We start from the raw sequence: 21,002 nt of genomic DNA on the forward strand, positions 1-21,002 counted from the left end.
GCCAGAAGGCAGCCTGGTTGCAGATGACTCCCTCCTGCTGTTAACATTGTAATAGGAACCTTAGAAGACCTAAAGGTTTAACAACAACCAACCAAAAGCACCATAAAAAATTATGTGACACACAGTGTTGGCACTTAGAACTTCAGCTGTCTGCTTCTATTGTAATTGCTGGCTGAGTCTGAGGTCAGTTGGTGAGGAGGTGTGTGAGAGTGTGTGTATGTGAAAGCTGCCCATAAGAGAGCCAGACTGAGCTCTCATAAGGTGTGCACCATACACCAGCAGATGAACTGGCTGGCCGTGCACTGCCTGAAGCACCCTGCCAGTCCTGTGATATAACTCAGGTGAAGGACCTGTGTTCCAGTATCACAAGTGCTTTTTCCATTTTATATAAACCAAAACCTTGACTTGTGGGAAAATTCCATGGAAGCATCTCAGGGAGATTTTGAGATTCCAGCTATACTTTGCTGGAAAATCTAATGTTGCACAGGTCAAACTAGTGGTTTCCCTTTCCATGCATGAAATAATGTGGTATGCACTTGGAATTGTTAAGTTTTTGAACACTGGATCTCGAGTCATGTGCAGAGAAACCCCAGGACAATGCCTACAAGTACCCTTATTCTTCTTTCCAGAGGTTATAGTGTTCCCAGGCTGACTTGCAGCTCTCAAAGCCCTGCTTATTCATGTTTTGTTGGGCACTCATAGGTGAAAATATGACAGAAATGCAGGACCATGGCTAGTGACTGTATAGAGACACAAAGGCAGAGTTGAAAACTTGATCTCTGTGTTTATTTTGACCACTGTCACAGGAGCTTTGGTATGGACTCTTACAGAGGTGGTCTGTTTCAGGAAAATAAAACCCCCTGTATTCCAGAGCAATTTGGAGTTAATATTAAAGGGATCTGGAGACCTGTGAATGCCTCTTGAATGTGTGGGATTATAGGAGAGGTTTGGAGGTGGGGTTGGTAGAAAGTTCCTAACTGTAAAATTGCGACTAGCATTGGAGAGTTGGGAGAAAAATAATGTGTTTTGTGATGCTTTAAGAATAGCACCCACAGATACAATCAGAGCCTCTGGTAATGAGAATTGTGATGGGATGCAGAACTGAGATTCCAGATGTAGCTCTTAAAACTGTTTCTGGACCTAAATGCATGATGAGTTTTCATTAACACAGCTTTCTGATGAATTACAGAGGGATCTGTAAATGGTTCTGAAAGTAGAACAGCAGTATCTGCAATGCTCAGAAAGGGGAGGTGTCACACAGGTAATTACCAGCTACATGACCTTAGTAGTGATGTAGAGTTCAGGGAGACTGGTGCTTAGGGGAACTGGTGCCAGAAACCACTGGCAGTGTGTGTATGTTCCCTGTTAGCAGCTTCCTAAGCATGCAGCTGTTCAGGCAATCAAGTATTTGACTAAGTATCTTTGCTAAAAAACAGTTTAATTTGCACCACAGCTGCTAGGCTGTATTTAGTTATTCTATTTAGATAGAAGTTGGACTTCCTTCATTTTCTCAGTTTTAAGTTCATTGCTTCAGGAGGTTGTCCTTCATAATCAGTTTTCCCTATTACATGGGATGGGAGAAGTGGTAAACAATATAATTGCTCTAGCTTCTTTCCTGTTCATAATAAATGAAACTTGGCTGCTGTTAGAGGTCCTTTCTCCATGCCTTTTTCTTATGAGCTATTTCTCCAGCAGCTGTTTTCCCATGACTACTCTATCCACTTATCTTTCTGAGTTACTGATGTTTATTTTTTCTGCAGCTGCATTTCTTCAGTTACAAGTTATGGGTGCAATTCTCTAGGGCTAAGTGTTATAAATGCAACATATAAATGGTGTCAAGATGTAAGATAGTGAATTTCCTCACCCCTGAAGAATTGAGTGGGAGGAGTGGGAGCTCTGAAATGAACACTTAGATGGGAGTAACACTTGTTATATAAAACAAAAAACCCAGAGTTTCAGATTTATTGTTGGTGCTTTGTATGCCACCTGCTTTGTGAAGGCAGAACTCTGAAATATGCTTGACCTTAGTTTGTCTTCTCTGAGGAGTCTCCAAGAGGTCGTAATAAGTTCAGCGTCTCAGCGGATCAAGGTATGAGTCCTGCTCTTAAGGATGTGTTGATGATGGTGTTGGCAAACAGTCTGCAAAGCAGGGTGTTGCTGCAGTCCAATATCTGCTCCCATTGCCACCACCTCACCATTGAACATTTATTGGATGTTTGCAGACATATCCATGGGTCATCCAAATGCAGATGAGCCCTTTTGTTGCTTACCTAGAGGGGGAGCACATAGTGGGATACCATCTCCTTCCTGTTGTGCAGACTAATTGAATTGCTGGCTGTCACCTGCTTCTTACCAGACTGTAACTGCCTGGCCTGTAGTGCTTCCCATAGCACTGTCATGTTGAAATGCACAAGCTGAATTGAATATACTGCACCGTGTTTCTAACTATGACACTGAGTTTCTGAAGGGAACTCACCTGTTACAATGATAACCAAGATGACAGATTAAACAGCTGGCATGCCTCTAACTCCTTTTGTCAGCTGTAAATGTGTGGCATCTCCTGTCAAGGCAAGTTGTCCTGCTTCCACTGAAAATGTCATGCTAGTCTTGAAGCTATTTTTTTTGTTTATTTAAAAAATTATTTTCTTTCAGATTTAGACTGTACATTCTTATGTTCTTGTATAATAGCCAGAAAATTTTTTGTAACTTTGTTAAGACAAACACAGCAGCTTTCAAGGTCCAGGTCTGTCAAGTGGGAGAACTAAGCTAGACACTGGCTTGTGCTGCAACAAAAGATGTTTGTTCCATCCAGTTGTCAATTTCTACACACCAGAAAAAAACCCCCAAAACTAAACAACAACAGAAAAAAAAAAAGACCAAAAAAACCCAACCAAAAAACCACCAAAACCAAAACTCCCAAAAACCCTTGGCTTCAAGCCTTAGCAATTTTATTCAGTTTTTTGTTATTTTCTTTCTGAATGCAAAGCCTTCTACTTATATTTATTCTGTATATTCAGTTATTGGCCAGTGCCTGGAGCTGCTCTTGAACTGGGAGTAGATGAATGCAGTAATTATTCCATAGTTATTCCTCTCCTCCTTTCCTCCCTTAAAATGAGGTTAGAGATAGGCTAGAACTCACTCTTTGCCAAAATAAAAATATAATCCAGGAAAACAAACCTGACTGAGTTAACTTAATTCTGTAATGGCCTGCTACCCACAGCATGTCATATGCCTTTGCCTGCTATAATCCTGCAGTTGCTGCATGAGTGCTGCTCTTAAGGCTCAGTCTTGCTCTCTCATGAATGAATTTCTGTGTGCTTTTAGACATTTGAGAGCCTTAAGTCTTGGGCCTCAGTGTAAAAACTGACAGGGTGTGTTTTTTTGTTTGTTTCTTGGTTTTTTTTTTTAATTTTCTGCTTCAAGGTGTTGTTTATCCTTCCCACAATAAAGATTTTCCACTTAAGGTCCAAGCAGCATAATCTCTAACTGAATTGAAAACTAAAACTGCAGGAACAACCAGTAGCAGGGGAACAGCCTGATGTAAGAGGGAGCAGAAAATCTATGGCTGCATCACTGTTTTGCTGTTCTCACTCCACCCTGATCTATACATCCCTAGGGGATATAGGAGTTACCTGATTTAAAGCAAAATATATAAGGCATGGAGGAGAGGGTGTTTTCAAGCCAGCAGAAGTAGATGTTTAGAACTGTGCAATTACTTTCCCTCAGGGCAGAAGCAGTTAATATAATTAACTTGGCTAAGATGGACTATTGCATGTGTCTTTCTCTTTGGAGTAACAGGGCAGAGAATGTTTATTCCTTTCCTATACACACTGTAGGCTTGCCTACATCCTGGCCCTGGTCCCAGCTATTACTCATTTCCCTGGAGAGAAGGGGTATGTTATGCCTGAAAGATGATAGCCTGAATAAAGTTGGATCCCCTTGCTGGGGATCCTTGCACTGAATCTTGCAGCTGTCCTTTATTAACCCAGCATTTGTCTTGAGAAGTCCTGGTGAGGTCATTAGTCTGGAAGGTCACTAAACAGACTTTGAACAGAATTGCTTTTCAGGCCAGGAAGGGAGACTGAATTGTACACTGAAAAGATGAGCAGTGCAAGAAGAGGTTTGTATTAACCCTTACAGTATTGTTTGGTACAGTATTGTAAGAGTGAAATTTTTGATGCTGCCTGCACTGATTTTTTTTTTCCCCCCATCCAGCCTGACTGATGGCAATTCAAGAGGGAAAACATGAATTCTGGCCTTTGCTAAACAGCCACATACTTACTTACTGCAGCAACTGCCTCTGTGTGCAGACATACTCACCTGTTCAGATGATTAGAGGTGGTTGAGGGTTCTTCCATGTCTACTAGTGTAACAAGTAAAGGACATCTTTACATAATTTGCCTGATACCATCACTCAAGGCTGTCCCTTTGATTTTCAGCTGACATGTAATGGGAAGGTTTAAAGCAAAAAGAAGGACAGTACAGACAATTTGTTTTCTCTGCACAAGCTGGGAGCAGTACAGAGGGAATTTTATTGTCTAAGTGTTAAAGGAAGCTGGAAGAAGTATCAACATGAGGGCCATGGGAAGTGCGGTAAAAACTAAATCTAAATAAAAATTCTGTGCTGGCTATGTAAGAACACAGAACCACACTGATTAATTACAAAAATACACACATGATACTGTTATTAAAGAAAAAAAACTTTCAATTTCTTAGTTCTGAGCTGTACCAGTGATAAAGATGTAAATGGTTTTGGAGCACTCTATCAGTGCTGGAGTAGAATACTGATGTGCATGGAAGGGGACCGCTCTGGTCCCACTAGCACCATCTCAACCCTGACCTGGAGGGAAACTCTGCTCTGCAGAGATTATGGGGGATTCAGGGGCCTTCTGGGCCTAAACTGAGTTGCTCTTGAGCAGAAAGGGCCAGGGCACCACTGAAGGAGAGTGGTTGTGATACAAGTAAACACCTGCTCAGAAGACACACAGAAATATTAAATTCTCTAAGGAGTTCAGCTTGGCTGTAGAGGGCCATCTCCATCTTTCTCTGGGAGAGCAAACATCAAGCCAGAATAGCACTTGCTTTAAGTAAAATTAGAAATCCATAATGCAGGTCTGAATGTTGTCAGGACAACAGTGCAAGGCCACTGGGATGTGTGGTGTAATTTCAGCCAGACTTGCACACACAATACACCTGGGACACCCCCTGCCTATACCTACTGTTTCATTATCTGGACCCCTTGAAATACTTCACTCAGAAGAAGCAGGTAGCTAAAGCAACCACCTGAAGTGATCAGCCAGTGCCACTGGAGCAAGGTCAAGCCAGTCTAATCCAGACTCTTGCCCTTTGGCTGACAGGAGCTTTCTTCTGTTCATGATGGTTTCTTAAACTCTCAAATTTTAAAGACAGTCATGTTCCAGTCAATACAACACCACACATGAGTCTGCCTTAGGGAGCAGGCACCTGATTAAGGCTTTCACCTGAAATACTTAAAAGAAAATTCATCCTGTTAAGCAGATTTGAAAACAGCAATACAGCTACTATGTGACTATGTTTCAACTACAGTTCTGGAGTAATTTATTCTGATAGATCCAAGGAAACTGTACTGACCCCTACCCTCGACCACAGTAACTGAAAAATAAGCACTGAAAAAAAAAAGCACTCCATTCCCACCTAAAACAGTTGCAAACGCACGTCAATTTCCAAAAGACTTCTTTAGCTTCTACCAGTAAAAAAAAAAAAGGTTAGTGTGTCACAGACTGGACACCCAACCCTGCTCATTAATGTACAAAGTTTGTTTCAGAGTGATGTTGTAGCAGAAAGTTTTGCTCACTAATGAATCTGTCCATTAAAAAAATTGCGGTTGGCCAGGTATCAATAGACTTGTCTACATAAAAGTATAAAGAGGGGCTCTTATTTTAAGGTTTGCATTATGTTTAGAATAGTTCTGCCAGTAATAGGTCAGCATTTGTTGAAGTCTTTCAAAGCTCACCTCAGCTTCACATACAATGCAGGCAGTTTCTATCCATTCCTAGTGTACAAACACAGTTCCTTTCCACAGAGTTCACAGGACTTGTACTGCAGACCAGACACCATGTGAGACCTGACCACTGAAATTTATATCACAGAGCTACATGAGCAACCCTATTAATATTTAACATAAAAAAATTAATAGGACTCCTTGAGATCCATCTTCCTTGTTCTGCAGGCACTAAAGCAGTATGACTTACATTATCATTCCTTCTGTGTAGCTCTAAAGCCTGCAGAAGTGAAAAAGACTCTCAACACCTTTTTCCTTACAGTTAAAGGCAGACAGACCAGAAACCAGACCAAGTAGGTGGGGGAGGAAAGAAGTTGAAGTGCTAAACTTTGTCTTGCACTGCACCCTCAGCTTTCTTACAGCATAAAGCTAGATTGCATTAATCCTCTCTGTCATGGAAGAATGTGGTTTTGTTTGTTAGGAAGGAAGCAAAGCTTTGTATTGAAGTGATTCATCCTGTTACAAAGATGGGGAGAGCAAGAGCAAGAAGGGAAGAACTCTATGGTCCTTTTCCAGTTTCTTGTACCATCTGCTGAACTGGAGATACAGAAACAGTAAGGAGCAGGAATTCTACACAGAGAAACACATTAGAAGGCTTGAAAAGGTCACCCTAGCAGAGCGCACTTGTCTGCTCCTGTGTCCATCTTGAGAAGTTAATCAACATTAGATAAAAGCAAAGAATTAAACACTTCCTAACACATATAATTGTGCAACTAGATCTTGAAAGAGAATGTTCTTGTCTAGCTGCAGCTGAGGATTAAGAGACCTTGAACTCTACCTGTCATTCATACCTTAAACATCCATTTCCTTTGCTTTTTCTAAGCTAATAGCTTTTTCTAAGCTGTTGGCCTCAGTTACATCCTGCAGGAAAGCTCTTAATTACAAAGTCAAACAAAGCATTTTGTTTTAAGCCATTCTGCTGTGGTGATCTAACACTGCTGAACACCCCTGTTGCCCTGCTCTCAAGAAAGCATCATTAACTTGCAGCTGACCCGTCACTTGTCTCATCTGTTATAAAGTCTTCCTCCCACCCCCACATTTCCCCTTTCCATCTAAAAAAGCTCAAGTCTGTCCAGTTATTCAGTGTTCTCTGTATTAAACTAATTACTCTCAAGAGCTCTCCAGTTACTCTGAATTAACCAACCCATTGACTAAACAAAGTCATAGTGAAGATGCATTCTAGGCATCTAATTTTTTTAAAATTCCGGATTTCATCCACTTTATAATAAAATCTGACAGTCAGTTTTCCCTTGTTGACTGCTGCTTGTATTTATCATATGATTCACAGTGGCATCTGAACTTTCAGTCTGCTGCATAGTAAACATTATGCAAAGGCAGTTTGTGGCTTCCAAGTGGCCCATATTATTTACAGGTAGCTGTGGTGCCTTTACAGCTAACATCATCATTAGCATCCAGACACTAAATATGTTAATTTACAGCCACACAAAAATGACCAGAGGACACGTTCAAATGGGTGCTTGGCTCACTGCTGCTGTTAACTTCAGTTGTTGCATATAGGTGGAACATAAGGGAGTGGACAGGTGTTGCACTGCACTGTGGAAACTGGCATCCTCTTCTGGATTAACCTTCTCTTGGCTCAGCAGCAAGTTCTGCCACCTTCTTACAGATTTTCCTCCTGGTTGTACAGCACAGCAGAAAAGTACAGACTACAGAGGGAGACTGGAAGGACTGACTGCAATGGTATGGATACGTCTCACAAGTTACATCACAGTTAAGGATGTACAATTAGGAACCTGTAAGGGCTGAGTTAAATCGCTTGTGGGTGGTGCTTCAAGGATTAACTGCTTTAACTAGGCAGAAGATCTGATTTGTTTGGGGTTAAGAACCCATTCTCTGCCACCAAAATAGCTCTACTTATTCTGAGGATGTGGCACAGGAATACCATAACAAAAAAACTAGTAGAGCTAAGCTGCATCATGTTTCTAACAAAGAAAGAAAGGAAAGAATAAGCTCAGTTCTAACAAAATTAAATATGTGGTATTTCAGAAAGTTTAGCTCCTTGTCAGTGCTGTGATAAAACAAGACTGTTTCTCACCAGGATACTCCCACTCCCAAGATCAGTTTATGCAACCCCCAGATCTATGCATCCAAATCACTTTAAGACCATGCCGTTCTGACTTCTGGAAATCCCACTGTTCCCATGGCCTAGGCCTCAAATAGAGAGACACTGACAATACTCCAAATTTCTGATAAGCATTACACTGCTGAATCAGTAGTACAACACTCCCCCAAAAGAAGCATAGGAAATAAAAGGCCACAAGTGGCAGAAAGGCCCAGCCCTTTGGGAAAGATTAGTCTAAGTGGTGCTGTTACATACTGCAGCTATCCAAAGAGCCAGAACACAAGCACAGCTCTGGCACTGGGGTAGGGAACTGCTTCAGGAGGCTCCAGGGTGAGCTGTCAGGAAAGCAGCTGCAATTTCCTTGAGCAGAGCTTCTCACAAACAGGTGTATGCAACTCTGGCACTAACACAACAGGGAGGAAGGAGCAAGAGCCTCGTGAAAAGGAAAAAATGCTTGTAAAACCTTTCACATTATTACATCCTCCTTTAACTTTTTACTCTTAAAACTCGTACCTCAGTGACTGGAGTGCCTGCCACAAGCTTTCTGAGTAGCAGCCACTAGAAATTAATAGAGAGAAGGCTGATGAACAGACAATGTGAAGTTCAGGTTTTCCACCACCCCCCCGCCCCATCTCCATTGCTGGAACAATTGAGCTCACTTTGCCTGTTTTCATGTAGCAGTGGTATAGGCATATCCTGATCCACTCAACCACCAAAGGACCTACAGCAACAGTTCACCAGCATTCCACTGTCTACCCCCTCAGAGACAATGAAATACTTTGAAATAGGCAGGACTAAACATACAGGATGTGGGTTTTTTTCTGGATGAGAATATAAATCAGGCTGAGCAAATTCAGACCTACTCTCACAAGAGCAATGATAAACAAAGTGTTCATAATGACAAAACCAGGAGTTTTTGTACAAGATTCAGGGGCCATCCCATTCCAGCATCACTTCTCCCTCAGCTCTGCAGGCCTTGCAGGGGTTGAAAACTTCTGTGCACACGGGGAAGAAGTACTGTTGACAAGATGCTCCATCTACTTGCTGTCAAGGCAAAGATAGCAAGTCCACTGACCCCACTCATTTAATATTCTTCCTGAAGCAAACTCCCACTAATATACATATTTTTTTTCTTTTTTTTTCCTTTTTCTTTTTTAAAAAATACTTAAGTGAATTAGGATGGTCACCTCTCCCAGAAACAGGCAGGCGAATCCTCTGGGACCCATGGGATCCAGCTCTGGGACTGGCCCACTAGTAAGCACCTGGGAAAACCAGCACTCTCTTTTGCTCCCACTCCCCTGTCCCATTTGTCAGAATCACTGCAGGTGGATCCAGGTCTCAACTGTGGCCAGCAAGAAGTCCATGGAGCCAGGCACAACAAGGCACAGCTCTCTTCATACCCGGATCTGGTACCCATTGAGGTCTGGCATGGCTTTGGAATCAGCAGGCTTCTTCTCACCAGATGGCCTGTGAGCAAAGAAAGTAACAGCTCTTCAGAAACTCTTTTCAGTCAGGTGATGCTGCACATAGAGATGGCAGCACAGGAAAAGGTACACAGAGCTTCAGACTGATCCTGCACTACTGAGGACAGGACTACTCTGCAGCCTCCAGTAATTCTCCCAATGATCTCAACAGAACAGAATGCAAGTTAGGAAGCAGGAGGTCCACTCTGGAACCCCAGGTTACTATCAGGAAAACAATCTTGCTGACAGCAGAATAATTTTTGCAATCTCTTTGAGGCACAGGTCTGTGAGACACCAGAGCTTGGATCCATGTAAGGTTAAAAGTCAGCTACCAACATCACTGTCTGTTTGAGCTGCCTCCTCTTCCCTGCCAAAACAAGCAAGCAAAAAAACCCAGCTGTCCCCTCGAATCCCTAAGCAATGATAAACTCACAATGGTACTGCTACTGCAGATCAGAGAAATAACCACTGTTCTAAAGAAACCCAACAGGACACGAGAAGGATCCAAAACCAAACAGCAAGGTGGAGTCTGAGTAAAGCAGATGTACTACATAGGTCTCCTGCCCAGCAGCCCCACTCACCGTCGGTCCCCACGGCTGTTTCGCCGATGGGGGCTGGCCTGACCTCTTTGTGGGGAGGAGACATCTTTCTTTCTGTCCTTGGTGGGAGATGGTGGTCCAGTTCCTTTCCCAATCTGCCAGAAAAACAAAATTAAGAGCTGCATGAGCAGAAAGCCAGTGTGAGTAATAACAAAACCCACAAAAACTAACAATGATTTATTATATGGGGAAAAAAAACAAAAAGGCAAGGCAAATGCATCAAAAATGCAAAAGCCAGAAAAAACAAATTACAGTGACAGCTATGGCTCCAAGGACTGTACACAATCCAACCTAAGCACAACTGCAGCACTGCACAAGCATCCATTAGGGGACCAGCCTGTATAAAATGGGTGGTATTCAGTAAGAAAGAGGCCCCAGCCTCCAATTCACTTTTCACTCCACACATCTAGAAGTAGAAAGTTTCCTGTCACTTCATTCCCCCAGTACACCAGCAACCAGGCAAGGCAGTGGATGTAGCAGTGAGTTACTCCATCCTTGCTGCTTACCTTCAGCCTCATATCACGGGCATGTCTCTCAAGCTCTTTGCGAAAGTCTTCCCGTGTTAGCTTGTCTAGATCCAGGATGGAGTGCTTCCACTCAATCTGCTCCACACTGTGTGGGTCATGGGACACGCAGTGGCCCAGCTTCACCTTTTTCAGCGTGTGCCAGCAGCGGCGATACGCCTCCTCGAAGTCAAAGATGAGCTCGCTCAGTGTGCGGAAGACGGGCGCTTTGTACATCAGTTCCTCGCGGCGGCTGATGCCCAGTGCCCCATAGCGGCCGCCAAAGTTCACCCCCAGCACGATGTGTCGGAAGTAGTTCCCTGAGAAGTGGGTTTTGAAGCTGATGGGGAAACGGTCCAGTGTGGTCATGTTGTTGGTGAGGTAACTGACAGCAGCCATTATTCAGGAAATAACTGGTGATAACAGTTTCCTGACAGGACACGTCCTACCTGCTCCAGACCCTCCCAGCCTGTTTAGCAGATTGATTCAGGCATCACATAGACAGGATTTGTTCTCCAGGTCAAGAGCCCAGCTCATTGCAGGCTGCCCTACTTTCATCTGGGTTATGGGGAAAACAGACTTGGCCTCTTCAAGGAGACAGTCAACAAAGGGAAGTTAATTTTGATGCAGTTCTGTGATGCAGAAGTTGCAATGCTAGCGCCTTAAGTGTACTGTATTCCATAACTCCCAAACAGTTAACACTGCAGCATTATTCTTCGGTTTGTTTTAATTTGTTTCACTAGCTACTGTTTCATACACCTTCAGGATAAAAACTCACCAACCTCCCCTTTTGAACCATTCACTCACCATCTCTACCCCTCCAGCTGCATGAAGAACCTATAGCCCAAGTACGAGAAACTAAATCTGGAAGATAGCTAGGAAAGATGTGTACTTAAAAATAACACACATCTAGAACTAATAAAGGTATTGCCTAAGCTAGTAAGTGACATACACCATAATTAGAAGTTGGGGAAGATCTCTAAGTTATTTTAATGCAGAACACATGCAGGCAGTAGGGGAACAATGCTATCCACAAAGGATTTCCTGACCTAACTCTAGCTAGTGTTCTTGCTCCTCTTTAGATGCTCTTTTGTCTTTTATAATCTTATATGGCTGACCAGAGCAGCACCACCCTTCTTGGTGAAGGAGGAGCAACTCCAGAGTTGTTCTGATACTTTAGAGAATTGCTGGGATTTGGATTTCATTGGTGGGGTTTTGTGGGAGAACTGGGGAGGAAAAAAAGAGCAATGTGGGGCTTGGTGACAATATTATCACCACAGTCAAAGCATTACAAGCAAGAGAGCAGAGGCAAAAACACAAGGATGGGCAGACATGCACAACTCTAAGAGGAAAGGATACATTCCCAGGATCACAGCTTCCAGGCATTTTATTGGCAGGGCCTCTTTGGTCATTTCTTTGGCCAGGTCCATCAGCCTGCAGAGTGGGACAAGGGAAAGACGAGGACAGTTAGAGGGCTCGTGGTATGCACTATGGCCAGTTCAGCCCTTTTGCACTATATTTGTTAGTTGAGTTTCCAGGAGAGAGGGTGGCCCACAGAGGAAAGGGAACAGAACAAAGTATCTTCTCTTTAAGAAGATATTAAATCCAAACCAGGTCTCTGCCACATGCTGTTGTTGCTTCCGAGGAATTCACTTCAGTGAGTTGCAGCAAAACTGCTTACTGGCCAATGTGGGTTCTCAGAGAGTCCACAGCACCAATGTGTCCACAAGTGAAACCCTCAAAGGACCTAGAGCTAGCAGTGTTTGCTACACAAGCCTCAAGGACAATAAAGCCTTCTTCTCTGGCATTAACCCTAGTCCTCTCTGGCATTAACCCTAGTTCAGTGACTACCATGGAGGAGACCTTGGACTGATTACAAAACAAGGCATTTAGACCCACATAAATCTATGGATTAGACCAAAAGTAAGAAGCCAGTCTTGGGAGATTCTCCATATGCTCTTTAAGAGAGTCAATGAACATCAGGTGCTTATTGCCAGGAACTTCTGGGGCACAACAGTTCCCAAAATCTGCAGTGAGGAGAATACCCCTTCTCCTTCAAAGTATGAGTCACCAAAAGCTTAGCGAGCCTAGATTCTGCAGAGGCACTCACAGAAGCTATGAAGTTAGACCTGTAAAAATACTTGGCTTTTGTAGAGCAGGACCTAATTTCAGAATCCCTCAGAAGTTCATATAGTTACATTCCAATTAGAAGCAGGTAGAATATGTACATTTTTGCAATACATTATTTTTGGTCTACTGGATTTACTGATTAATGACAAAAAACCCTACTCTCTTTCTTGAGAAAGACCAGACACAGCTATGCTCCAGGCAACAGACAATAAAGTTACCCAAAGCAGGATGCAGCTGCAGTAATGAAAGCCCTAAGTGCCACTAGACCTTGGGCAGGGGATGGAGAAAAAGCAGTGTGTATAGCAGGGCTCCAACAACAAAGAAAGGATTAAATGCTGTAGAGGCTGCCAGCACTTACCCAGTCAGAGGTCTGCTCTTCTTAATCTCAAAGAATTGTGTCCCAGTGTGATTGTACCTGGAAGCAGGAAGTTAAGGGCTTGGCAGCTTGGAAAGTAGAGTTTGAAGAAAACTTGTCTGAAAGACATTCATGTTATTTACTATTCTCACAGCAAAATCATGATCCCACCAATGTAGCAGCAACACAAGAAAATCCCTACCTCCCTTTCCAGCATTTCTCCCACTTACACATCCTCCATATTTCCACTGTATTTCCTTGTCAATTCTTCTCTTCCTCATACCCACACACGGGTTTCCACTCCAATTCCCAAAGGTTTGTGCTGACAGTACATGCTCTGCTCAGCTTTGCAGTTAGAAAACTGGGGCAGAACAGTTTGATATCTCTTCCTGCCCCAATCTGCACATAATACACCCAATGAACAATGAAACACTCATGGTACCTTATTCTAAAATTGACTGGGATCCAATCCAGAGCACAACCACCCTGGATAGGTGAAAGATGGCAAAAGGTCAGCCTTCTTACCTTGAATTAGGGCTGAAGCCAGAGCTAGATCTGTATCTCATCAGTGAGATTAGACTGTGTTTGCATGGCATATACCTGCTCTCCAGCACAATAGGAATGGAGAAATCTCATTCCCAGAACACAGCCACACAGCTCTGCATATAAAGGTGCAGTCACCCTGCTTTTGTGCACAGATGCACAAAAGCAGGGTGACTGAGTATTCTTCATACAGAGAAGAGTGATCGAGTAGGATGACCTGAGAAGGTTTGCCCATCACCTCAACTTGCCCACACCTTAACAATGAGGTGATGCAGTTTGCAGTACATCTGACACTTGGCTGTCAGGATCTCAGATATGTGTTTTTTTAATGAAATACCACTGTAAAGCCATTGACCTAGAAGAATGGGTAGTGGGGAAAGGCCTTTGACAACATGCTCATTTGTTACATGCAGCAAACAGAACCAGAAAGTAACTTGGGCAAAAAAAGGAAAAGAAATGGAGCAGCAAAACAAAACATTATCCCAAGTCCAGCTTCCTGTTTTCAGGGAACAAGTTTCAGTTCTCCTCCAGCCACAACAGGAGGAGCTTTTCTGTTTGTCACAGGGAAAGAAAGTCCTCTTGCTCTTTCTTCCTGGGTATCACACCAGTGAGTAAGGTAACAGCAAAGGATACTGAAGCTCCCTGATGTAGCGCTGTACAGCTTCCAGGCGCTCAGGGATGGGGGTGGACGGCTGGAACACAGGCACACTTGGTATGGGAATCTGAAATGAGCAGCAGAACATAAATCACTTCTTCCAAACCTCTCCAGCTTCTTGCTGAGCTCAGTGGCACATAGCTATAGGGAGCATGTTCCTCTGAAACCAGACCATTTTGCCTGCCCAAAGTGACCACACCAGAAACATTCCTCTTTTTCCACAACGGAAATTGGGAAGGGATTCAGAATGAAGCATCACCACAAAGCTGCAAGAGAAACCATGTGAAAAAGGTCCTGCATTTATGCAACGTTACATTGGACAAAATAGATGGAATTAACTGACAAGGCAAGATACAAGACAGGAAAGTGATCGTCTGAGGGAGTGTGGCCTCATTTGAGTATTGAAACTGAAAGGCACAAAATAAAAAATAAAGAGGCAAAAATAGACAATGAGTTTTCCAATATCACCAGAGGGTGGAACAGTCCTGCAAGCAAGGGTAGAAAGGTCCTTCACTGCTTCCTGGCATTTCAGATGAGTTGGCACTGACTAGGACACAGGCTTGACAGCATGACTCCCTGCCCTGCAGTGTCTGGTGTTTTGAATTACATGGTCAGAGAATGACTTCTGGATGTTCACCTTCCAGACTGCTGTCCCATTCTGAGGCCTCAGCCTTATGGGTCCAGTCAGATTTTCCTCACCATTTTCTCTGCAGGTGATAACTGTAGTCTTGTCAGCAGCTGATATAATGGATCTAAGTAAAGAGAAAAGACCTGTCCACAGGACAAATAAAAAGAAGACACAAGTTTGGGATGACTGATAGGCTTGGAGAAATAGCCCAATATTTTCTCTCTGAAAGATAGCTAATGTCTTGTATGCACCTTGCTAATATCAGACTGCATCTTTTCTCAGCTGTTTGGCTTTTAACATTTCAGTTCCTCCTCAGACTTCCCCCAGAGCTGGCCTATCCACAGCTATAAAAGAGTGAGTCAGAGCCAGTTCTTCCTTTGAGCCTTCCACTCTGCTGTGCACAACTGCCTCTGCTGGACATGGTTTCATAGCCAGTGGTATTGCTTAGTGCACCCTTCATGTGTATTTCTGTGGCCACTCATTTCCATATACCTCCTTCTTCTCTCCTGTGTTGGTACAAGTGACTAGTGGAGCAGGTCAGGCACCTGGAGCAGCTGAAAGCTGAGCCAGCAAGCATGGGTAGTTTTCAGCCAGATCAGTTCCCTGTCCTGGTTTGCCACACGGTTGCACTCTGCTTCTGCCCCCCACGGTGCAAGGACCAGAGACCGCCTGACCTTGAGCTGCTGCCTCTCACATCACGCAGAGGCAGCGGCTGCCTGCTCGCAGGGGGCAGCACAGGCACGGTGGGAGCAGATGTGAAACTGGGTTTGTTCAGCTGCAGCAGGAGCAGGGAAGGCTGCAGAGAGTGGCACAGGAATGGAGCCATCTCTGGTAGTGCATGAGCTGAGTCAGTTTGGATGCTGTGAGCTGACACACTGAGTCATAGGAAATAATTTCCAGGCAGAAACAACGAAAGAGGTAACAATCAGGGCAGGCTGACTATTCAGTTTTGTTTTTTTTTCTTCAGCATGGAGACTTTAATGCTTTTCAGTGGAGACAGACAGATTAAGTGCATGTTGACAGCAGAGACTAATGATTCTGGGTAGTTCCTCCTCCCTTTACTAGTACAGACCCCTGATCTCCTTTTCCTCAAAGGACTGTGCAACACTGAGACAGCACAATGGCAATCAGTTCAGCAGGGGACTAGTTAATGTGGAAGAGCCTCCTGCACCTCAAGTAATTAAACTGATGAAAGTACACTGTGCTCTCTCTCAGATCTGGGCCTGCAGCCCAGACTGGGCTACAGTTTCTTTTTGCATCAGGTCTATAGCATTTTAATAGGACAATAGAAGCAGAAGTAGAGGAATAAGGTCTCCATCCCTCAATTCCACACTGACAGGACAAGAGATCCTTGTACTTTTTTCTTCCCCAGCATCATCCAGGGCATATCTCCTAAGAGCTATAAATATTAGTTAGTTTTCACAGTCCTTCAGAAAGCAGAGAAGAATTTATTTATAACAGAAAAGATAGGCAATGAGATCTATTTTGACTTCCCTTTAGCTATTATGAAAGCTGAAGAGAGCTCAGATTTCCCAAAGTATATAACCTCTGCCAAGCTTAGCAGACCAAATGAACACACCCTTGATCCCTCATCACTTGTGTGGAGTAGCTGCATCACCTCACTCCTAGATTCATGCACCCTGGCAGGCTGTCTGTATGCATGGGATTGGGACTCTGCTTCCAGAAAGAAGATCCTGAGAACAACCAAGATTTTCATATACAAGTGGGCCATGCTGTATGTGAGGAAAGGCAGATGGGAGCGAGGCACAGGCAAAGCTCCACCCTCATCGGTACCACAGAGGTGCTCTTCTGGCCAGCCTAGTTTAGCAACAGTTTCTTTTATGGTACTTACGTGTATCCAAGCTCCTCCCTACTCTTCCTTCTGCAAATAACACAGGAGCAGTATCAGGCTCGGTTGAGAGCCTGACTGAAAAAAAAAACAGATTTTTTTTTTCTGGCTCTCTTGTTCTGAATCCATTAGATGCAACTCTTCCTGTCTTTGCCCTCATAACCATCTCATTTAAAATCCATTTCTTTATGAGCCAAGCACACATCACTTTGTACTTCCAGCTTGGACCCATTTGATGGTTCCAACAGCTTGAAGCAAGGCAATACCCCACCCTGTTGCTGGAAGGAACACAACCTACAGGAGAGTGGCACTCACCCCGAGTCTACTGGAAGGAAAGAGAGACTAGAGAAGCTCTCTGAGCTCTCAGACTCCAGTGAGAGACACAGCCCCATAAGCTGATCTGTAAACATGTGTCTAATCACAGCCTCCTTCAGTCATAATTTTATAGTATTTTAGTTTATTGACAGCTTTTTAGAGAGTTGTTTCTCCCAACAGCCAGTGCTGGCTATGATCCATGGCCAAAATTTTGGAGTAGGTAAGTCACTGTCCCATTCCCAACACCTAAAAAGGACTATTCACCCTCCAGCACATGGAGAGAGCCTGGCTTTTCACAGGAGCTAGCCTTGCAGAGTATACTTACTGCCCTCATTCTCATCTGTTGCACCAGCCTTTCAGAGGTGCTTGATGGCACCGAGACAAGTAGAGATAAGCAGCCCTCAAAGAAAAAAAATACATCCCTACAGGGGAGAAGGAGCTAAGGAAACAGAGCTCATCCATCCTTGTGGTTTCCTGAAATCCAGCTACATGCTTAGTGAGCTTGGGAATGGCATCTCAGATGGCAGAGTGCTGAATACAGTTTACAGATCTATTTCCCAGGGGTGCTAGCAGATGGAAAAAAACCCTCAACAACCCCAAACCCAACAACCCTCAAAACAAAACAGCTCACTTTTGCCTCTTACCACAAGACCTCAGACCACTGGTGTCCTCTAACTAGGGTGTAACCCTCTTGGATGAAGGCTCTAAAGTGACAACAGTGGAACTTCTCCACATAAGACCAAAACAAGGGACTGAACACTGTATTTCCCCACCTGTCATTCACTGGAGTCTTGTTTGTCAGCTTCTTTCTTCCATTTCCCTCGCCTCTTTTGACCAAATCAATCCTTATTGTTAGGAAATTAGGTAGTGTGTGTTCTGACTGATCTGAAACATGTTTTCAGCCTTCACCTAAGCTCAGGACAAAGTCACAGGAAAGGAAGGAAAACTGAAAAGGAAGGAAAAGTCTAATGGAGTTAGAATAGGGACTGTAATCAGGACTCAGGATTTGTTCCAGCTGCTGCCACTGATGCCTCTGACTCTTTACTGCACAAAGGATGTTGCATCACATGCTTCTCCAGAATTCCTCATGGAAAGCAATATGGATTGTCTGTATAGCATATAATAACATGTTCTTCCATACTTCAAATTACCTTCCCAAGGAGGTAAGTCCTTGCTAAAAAAGCCTGAGATGAAAAAGTGTCATCTTTTTGTATTTGAATTTCCCCTATTAGAGTGATGGGAATACTCTTATAACCTGCCAGTGGAGTGACACACAGAATGTTTGCAGTGTCTTTTGTTCACAGTATGCCAATAAAAGGGAGAGATTTTTCTCCAGCTGAGATGCAATACAGAAAGCAACAATCACAAGAATTCACATTGAAATGTGTCAGTTTGGTACAAGGCTCAGTGAAATGGTCAGTTGTTCCTCTTTTCATAGAGTTCTCTGCAGCAAGGCCAGGAATGTGCTTGGAAATCACACCTGACCCTACACAAGCAATAAGCTCTGCAAGCGTTTGCTAACTCCTCTTAAAACGCTTGGCATGAAAAGTCTTTTCTGACAGACACAGTTCTGTTCCAGAATGCCTTTTGGTGTGGGAGACTGTACCCAAATCAAATTTCTTCAGGTTCAAAGTCTCACCTCCGCCTGTCTCAATTCCCCATCTCAAGTATTTGGGCTCTTCTAAATTTAACTCTCCTCATCTTTTCATCATTCATCCAGTCTTTCTCTTTAGCCACTGCCCATTCCCCCCTTTGCCCTCCAGGCTGCTCACACATTAGCTACCTGAAGCCCGTTTTCCAGCAAGGCCGCAGAAGAAGAGGGTGCTGCTGGCGCACCAGACAGGGCAGAGCCCTGCAGATACCCTCTGGCACTCGGAGTTGAAGTGTGGCTGTGCTTCCAGCAAGAGCAGTCCCGGGGCCCGTTTTTCCCAGGGATCGCTCCCGAGCCGGGGAGACCGGCCTCCTAAGGGGACAGGCGGGCGCCTCCTCCCAGCGGGATGCCGCCGCTTCTCCCTTCCCTCCGTCCGCCCTGTGGGGCCGGTCCGCTCCGGGCGCTCCCGCACGGACCCCGCGCCGCACCAGCCCCGGGTGAGATCGGGGGGTCTCACCTTGGGCAGGTCGGCGGCGCCCCGGATCCTCTGCGCCACCCGGTCCCCCTCGGGGTGGATCCTGCCCACATGCCGCCACATCCGCTCCCAGGTGGGCTCATCCACGGGCAGCCCGCCGCGGTTGACGAAGAAGGGGACGCCGCCGTCGCGAAGATCCTCCTCGCCCTCCTCCTCCTGCTGCTCCTCGTCCCGCGGCGCCGCCGCCTCGCCGGTCGGGGGCTGCCTGGCCGCCGCGGCCCCGTCGCCCCCCGGCATCGGCATCGCCGCGCCCGCACTCAGCGCCTGCCGCCCGCCGCCGGGCCGCCGGGGGCCGCGCCCCGCATGGCCGGCTCCGGGCACGGGGCGTCACCGCCCCCGCCTCGCCCCCAGAGATATCAGAGCGGAGGGTTCGCCGCGAGAAGGGGAGAAAAAGCCGGGCGGGGCGGTGCCGGGTGCCGCATCAGGCCGCCGCCGCGGCGGGGGAGGCGCCGGCGGCCCGAGCGCCCGCGGCAGTGACGGCGGGCACCGCGCGGGGCGGGCCTGCCGCCGGGCGCCCCCGCCGCGCCGCCTCCCGGGCGCTCCGCGGGGCGGGCGGGGGCTGCATGCGGGGGAACAAAGCGCCGTGCTGGGCGGGGCTGGGCCGGGCCGGGCGGGGCCGGGCGCCGCTCCCCTCCGCCCTGCTCCGCCCGGGGCCGGGTCTCAGCGTGCGCCCACCGCCGTAGCGGAGCCGGGCTGCCGCGGGCGGGGCGCGGCCGGGCGAGCGGCGGTGTCGCTGCCCGCGGGCGATAAGGCAGATAAGGGCGATAAGGGAGGCGGCTGCGGCCGGGCGATAAGGAGGCGGGGCGGAGGGCGGGAGCGGCCCCGGGGCCGGGCCGGGCCGGGGCGGGGCCGTGGGGCGGCTGCCGAAGGGTCGCCGTGAGGGGCAGCGGCGCCGCGCGCTGCCCGCCGGGGCTCTGCGCTCGGGCTGCGGGGCCTGAGGGACGGGCCGGGTGGGCTCAGGGGCGGCAAAACACTGCTGGGAGGCCGGGGCAGGTATCCGTGTTGACATAGCTTTGAGGAACGGAAGAGCTGGGATGAGCTTTCCAGGTAGGAAGCAGTCCGGGGTGGAGAGCGTATTCGATGCTCCTGTAGCACAAAGTAGTGGTGAAGGATGGGCCCTTGTGGAACCGCGCCGCTCATCTAGCGGTGTGCTACATATAGCCAGTCTCCCTCAAGGGAGGGGCCACCAGGGCTCTTCTGCCTGGAAGAGGCAAAATACACCCTACCGGAGGTCTGGAGATGCGCCACAAGTGGAAGATCGAGTGTTTTGCTCTGCTTCATCATCTGGTTTTGTTTCAGCTCTCCTGTAGTGCTGAGAAGTGTGAACTCTCATGGGAGGTTCTCATGCTGCAGGAGACTTGTGAGCCTATTCTCCAGTGTGTACCTGCTGCATTGGTTGTGTGCTCATCTGTAAGAGCCAGGCTATGCCTCCAACACTGGCTGTGTTTTCTCACCACCCTGTGGTATTAAGCCATGTTGAAAACTCTAACATAAAAGCGTTCTGTGTTTTAAGCACCAAGTACAAGAAATGTATACAAATTACCGGGTCAGCTACTGAGGAACCCTCTGAAGGGCATCTCAAAATACTTGCATTTAGCACTCCAAACAAAAGGCTGTGGTTCAGCATCAGTGTGGGGAAATACATGCTGGTTGCCATGGAATTTGATGATCCCTGAGAACAGGCTATAGCATTTACAGAGCTGGGTAGAGGAT

General features: G+C 46.1%; 1 protein-coding gene across 1 annotated transcript; it reads right to left on the reverse strand.

Annotated features, from left to right (window-relative positions):
- Window positions 1-4,489: 4,489 nt before the first annotated feature.
- On the reverse strand, window positions 4,490-19,837 carry VASH1 (vasohibin 1). Its single transcript, XM_064423775.1, has 7 exons — window positions 19,272-19,837; window positions 14,350-14,438; window positions 13,177-13,233; window positions 12,048-12,122; window positions 10,692-11,073; window positions 10,168-10,280; window positions 4,490-9,590 (listed from the first exon to the last, which is right to left on the reverse strand). The coding sequence occupies exons 1-7, from the start codon at window positions 19,530-19,532 to the stop codon at window positions 9,518-9,520; spliced, it is 1,050 nt and encodes a 349-aa protein (XP_064279845.1). The 5' UTR covers window positions 19,533-19,837; the 3' UTR covers window positions 4,490-9,517.
- Window positions 19,838-21,002: the final 1,165 nt, after the last annotated feature.

The sequence above is a fragment of the Passer domesticus genome, chromosome 6 (assembly GCF_036417665.1).
Source record: "Passer domesticus isolate bPasDom1 chromosome 6, bPasDom1.hap1, whole genome shotgun sequence".
Classification (NCBI taxonomy): Eukaryota; Metazoa; Chordata; class Aves; order Passeriformes; family Passeridae; genus Passer; species Passer domesticus.